We start from the raw sequence: 5,402 nt of genomic DNA, 5'->3' as shown, positions 1-5,402 counted from the left end.
ATAGTATTAAAATTATCTTGTGTGTTCATATGTGGGACACCCCTGTCGTTAGGTGCTGCTGTTCCTGGTACTTCCTCGTTCAAAAGTTTTATTCAGGCGAAGGCTTCGGAAGGGGAAAGTTGGCTAGTGGCTTGTTACTTGTTTCTTTCTCTACTGTGCTTTCTACCGTAAAAACGAGGATTATGTGACGCACATTTAGTTGTAACTAGCGTGTAGCTGCCGCAGCTTTGATGGATGAAAGCAGAGGCTGTCAACAGTGAAAGGCTGGAGGAAGAGGAAGATGTCCACGGCTAATGTTAGCGAAAACATCCGACTGAAGTTTCCCCTGCATTCCGCAGTTTGGGGGAATGATTACAGGAAACTGGAAGAGGAATTAAGATTATCACGGGTTGGTAAAACTAAACAACTAGCAACACAGTTAATTCACACCGACATGTTTTGCTGGCTAAATCAAACGGGAGTAGCTGGTAGTTAAAGTAGGCCAGTGGTGTTGACAGATGCTAAGCTTTACTTTCTGTTTTATTTACTGTGATTACATGACGATTTATTACCGGTTTAAGAAGAGGTAGTAAATTAGGATCAAATTGGTTGATTTCTATTTTAAAGGCACATCAAAGCGTGACTGTGTCAGATAAATACATCTTGTTTACATACTGTTTACATACTGATTAATAATTGTTTGGGATTTTGATTACCTAAACCAATAGTTTATAATGTATTATGCTGAGTTATTAATGTAATTATCATTAAACTGACTTTTTTTTTTTGTCAAGCTTTAGCAATTATTTCCACAATTAATCACAAGTTACATTTAAATAGTTTAAATATTAGAAAACTTTAGGGTGTTGATCATGCTTAGGACATTGTAAATGGTGAGCTGTTATTACGTTGTGGTTGCTACTAATCCCCAGTGATTAACAACAATTGTAGGGTGACACGTACAAGAAACAGTCATGATGTTTGTGTACTGCAGTTAGTCCTATGTCAATATCATCTAAGACTTAAATGATAGTTTGAAGGGCTGTCATAAGGCGGCCTTCAGTTACGAGGCTTCCACAAAAAGCACATTCGTAACCGTCCAGTATTAAATGTAATTTGTATTCATTTAATTTTCCCTCAGCATGACGTTGAAGCTGTGGACCCAAGAGGTCGGACCCCTTTGCACCTGGCTGTGTCGCTCGGACACCTAGAGTCAGTGAGAGTCCTCCTGAGACATGGTGCCGAAGTGACTAAAGAAAATAGCAACAGCTGGACAGGTTGGCTATAAAATTAAAAACATGCCTTAAATCACAATTTTATTCTCTTTCAAATAGGCAACTTATATCATTTGCTGTTTTTTATTTATTCCTTAGATTTGTTCATCTGTTGTTAATGAGATTTTTGCTTTGTACATAATGAACTCTTTACAGTAACAGTAAATAATTCACCCTCACTGTGAGGTTTTCTAAAGGACGGCTGTAATGCCAAGGCAATGGATGCTGTTCCTGTAAAAGGCTCGGTGGTATATCTTTTACACTGGTTCGTGTTTTGTGTAGTGCTGCAAGAAGCAGTCAGCACCGGCGATCCAGAGATGGTTCAATTAGTGCTTCAACGTAGAGACTACCTCAAAGCCTCCACTGCGCTGGGAGGAGTGCCTGAACTTCTGCTGAAGATCAGAGAGGTTTTCACGCATATATTTTCTAACCTTCCTCTCATCACTAGTATATGCGAGCCTGGATATGTTTCACTGAAGAATGACCGTTGGCTTGTGTTTGTTTATCCCCAGTCTCCAGACTTCTATATGGAAATGAAGTGGGAGTTTACCAGCTGGAGTAAGTTTTTGGGTGTTTTGGTTCTATTATGAACATTAGCTCTGTGTGTAGGATAATATCATGATTTAAGCGGATTATCATCAACTTAGTATGTTTTTAAAAAGTGTTTAAGTAGTTAAACATGTTCAAATAAAAACTCTTCGCTGGTTGAGTTTTCACAAGGTCGTACCAGCCAAACTGCATACCTGCTTCTCTTGTGTTGATTTATTTATGAGTCACATTCTTTTCATTGGAAGATTATTTATTTATTTTTGTATGCTGTTGTTTTACAGTCCCCTTTCTGTCCCGGATTTGTCCAAGTGATGTTTGTCGCATCTGGAAAAGTGGCGCCTGCCTGCGAGTGGACGTCACTCTCCTCGGCTTCGAAAACATGACGTGGATCAGAGGCCGGAGAAGTTACATCTTCAGAGGAGACGGTGCGTGCGCTTGTCTTTGAACTGAAACACACAAAAATATACCTTTGGTTCTGTTTGTGCTTGTGTAAAGTGCCGTCTGTGTTCTGATAGAATCGTGTGCAGAGTTGATGGAGGTGAACCATGATGATAAAGTTGTTGACGTTGAGCGCTTCAACATATCTCAAGAAATGGAAGATGTCACGCTGGAGTCGATGCAGCCAGCTGAACAGGAAGTTGCCAAAAGGTTGACGACACCGATCGTCAACACCTACTTGGACACAAAGAATATTGCTTTTGAAAGGCAAGAAGCTTTGTCTGCAGAACAGCTTTTATAGCAGACTTGTTGATTACGATTTATGTTCAGCTCATGTTTATGTTTCTTTTATTACTCTAGCAAATAATTGCGTACAATTCGTTATTTTATACGTTAACTTCTTACGATGTAATAGATCGCTTCCTCAATAGGCAGCTTGCAGTTTTACCAGACTGGTCTAATTTGTTTTCTTCAATGTTCACCTTTGTGTCGTCGGTGTTTTTTGTTTGTTTTTCTACAGGAACAAGTCGGGGATATGGGGTTGGAAAACGGAGAAAACAGAAGTGATCCAAGGATTTGAAGCAAAGGTTCACAGAAGTTTCTCAGTTTCTATTTTATTTTTTTTTTCTAAACCAAAACGTGCATTTGTGGACATCAGTGCAGCTGGTCTGCTTTAAATCACATTGGATTCTGTTTGTCTTGTCAGGTTTTCAATGTCAATAATGTACATGTCGTAATCAGGACGAGAACGGAGCATTTAACAGATGAGGAGAAAGCCAGGATTAAAAGTAGGCTGACAGTATTTTCTACATGTCACTTTTCTGTCTTTCATAAAGACAAGATTGCACTTTTATAATTCTCCAAACTGATAAAACTACATCGACATTTTGTTCAAAGGTGAAAGGAATGTCTTGGAGTCCCTTCTTGGGACAGTGGAGCAGCACATAAGTGCACAGGGGGTAAGATGTTCAGTTTATTTAAATACGGGTTGTTGTTTTTTTTTTTTATCTCACTGGCTCATTTCAGATGATTGCTTAACATTTTAGGATCTAACTCTTGAGTATGCAACGGCCACAAATCCCACTGCAATCACTCCAGAGGAATATTTTGACCCTGACTTTGAGCTGGGCAACAGAGACATCGGCCGTCCCATCGAACTGACCGTCCGAACACAAAAGTAAAATGGATTTTGTCGTTCTCCTGGTTTCTGTATCAGTCTGAAGCGTGTTTGAAAGAATGATTTATGCGATCTTGTTTCTTCTAGATTCAAAGGAACACTGTGGATGAGCGAGGAACATCCTCTGTCCCTGGTGGAGCAGGTGACCCCCATTATTGACATCATGGCTCGAACCAGTTCCCATTTTGCAAGACTACGAGATTTTGTAGCCCTGAAATTTCCCCCTGGATTTCCTGTTAAAATAGGTACATGCCGATTTAACCTTCCTTGTTTTTAATTAAGACTACATTTTGATAAAGCGTTGTTATTCTTCTCGGTTTCTCTCCTGCAGAGATCCCCCTGTTTCATGTGCTTAATGCCAGGATTACCTTTTGTAATCTGAATAGCTGCAGAGATGAAAATGAAGTGAGTGCATCTGCAGCCACCACACCGACTTCCTCTGTGGAAAATGAAGCGGCGACAGGTAGAGACACATTCAGAACATTTGCTTCGTTGAACTCAGTGCAATGTCATGAAGGCCGATCTAAAACAATTTTATAAAGAAACAAAAGCCACTTTTTTTTTTCATATAGTTGTTTAATTTGACCTTAACTAAAAATTTGTAAGCAACATTTGTGAACAGCTGCCAGCTATAATTGCGTTTGTTTACCTACAGAAACAGCCATAAAGTGACTGAAAATAGGTCAACGTCGGCAACGTCCCTGAAATCGTCATATTGCTCTTTTTAATAATGGCTGCAGCAGACATGACATGAAAGTATTTAGACTCCAAACCCTGTTTGTGTGAGGTCAAGTCCGAAGTCCGGTGTACCACATTACAATGAGCTATAGAAGAGAAGGCAGAAGACGAGAAATGCCAAGATTTTAGCCCTAAGCCTGAACCCTGGTTTTTATTCTTGACGGCTGTTTTGGTCACTTTTTATTTTTTTTGCTTTCACATTTAGCAGCAGATTCCCTCATATTTCCTCATCTTTTTGAGATTCTACTTTTCTAGTTCCTCCATATTTGTTTACCTACACAGACTAATGTGGGTCAGTTACGTAGCTTTTACTGTGTTTTAGCAGCTTAACAAAAACTGCTGGAATAAACTCTTAAACGGCACCATTTTTAATATTGTTTAGAATAACTCTTTTGTATTTTATAGTTTGCATCGAGTCACTTTTAAAATACCAGCTGTGTGCTTGTGATTTCTAACCATCTCCTGTTGATTTTGCTTGTCCAGCGCTCCCTCCATTTCAGGTGTGTCCCTCAGTGTTTGAGGTTCCTGCGAGTTATCACCACAGAGGGGGCAGCCGCCACGTGCACACGCCAAACAACGACGAGGAGCTTTTACAGTACGCCATCCATCAGAGTCTTCTCGACCAGGTCAGAACAGTTCGCTTCACTGGAAACGCACCATCACACACAAATGTTTGTTTTCAATGCGCCTCACTGTTTACCTGCCTGTTGTGTTTGTAGGAGAGCGTCTGGAACGTTGAGGAGGAGGAAGAATTAGCTAATGTAGTGCCAATCAGCCAAAATGACAGGTAGGAAACCAGGTTGTTAGCTTAACTACACGATCAGACGTGAGAAGACGACTCCATTAACCATCTCTGTTCATCAGTGAAAGCAACAGCACAGCTGGATTTGACTTCTTCCTGTAAATGTCATTGTAGGAGTATCCCCGAGGGGGTGCTGGTGGAGTACGAAGACGCCTCCTGCCCTGCCCCTAACCTCGAGTCAGACCTCCGCCTAGCCATGGAGCTCTCTGCTCAAACTCAAGAGGAAGAGGCGAGGATGAGGAAGCAGGAGGAGGAGGAGCTGGAGAGGATACTGCAGCTGTCACTCATGGAAAAATAAAAGGGAAAAGAGGAAACGTTTTCAGATCCCAGAAGCAACCACCACACCTCAGAGATCCTTCCTAACCTCTCGATCCACCTATGCAACAGCAGGTTTTTCTCTAATGAATTAGCCTCATGCAGGTAAAATTAACCTTTTTGATAACGC

At 40.8% G+C, this 5,402-nt stretch overlaps 1 protein-coding gene across 1 annotated transcript; it reads left to right on the top strand.

The window, feature by feature from the left end:
* Window positions 1-95: 95 nt before the first annotated feature.
* Window positions 96-5,402, top strand: ankrd13a (ankyrin repeat domain 13A). The gene is made up of 15 exons (XM_037681046.1): window positions 96-388; window positions 1,121-1,256; window positions 1,536-1,660; window positions 1,766-1,811; window positions 2,084-2,227; window positions 2,318-2,507; window positions 2,761-2,827; window positions 2,947-3,028; window positions 3,138-3,199; window positions 3,287-3,417; window positions 3,505-3,662; window positions 3,749-3,880; window positions 4,639-4,781; window positions 4,875-4,942; window positions 5,072-5,402. The coding sequence occupies exons 1-15, from the start codon at window positions 281-283 to the stop codon at window positions 5,253-5,255; spliced, it is 1,776 nt and encodes a 591-aa protein (XP_037536974.1). The 5' UTR covers window positions 96-280; the 3' UTR covers window positions 5,256-5,402.

This window comes from Nematolebias whitei, chromosome 8, assembly GCF_014905685.2.
Source record: "Nematolebias whitei isolate Nwh7 chromosome 8, NemWhi1, whole genome shotgun sequence".
Taxonomy (NCBI): domain Eukaryota; kingdom Metazoa; phylum Chordata; class Actinopteri; order Cyprinodontiformes; family Rivulidae; genus Nematolebias; species Nematolebias whitei.
The sequence above is the reverse complement of the archived record's forward strand: the minus strand, read 5'-3'. Positions and strand labels throughout refer to the sequence as shown.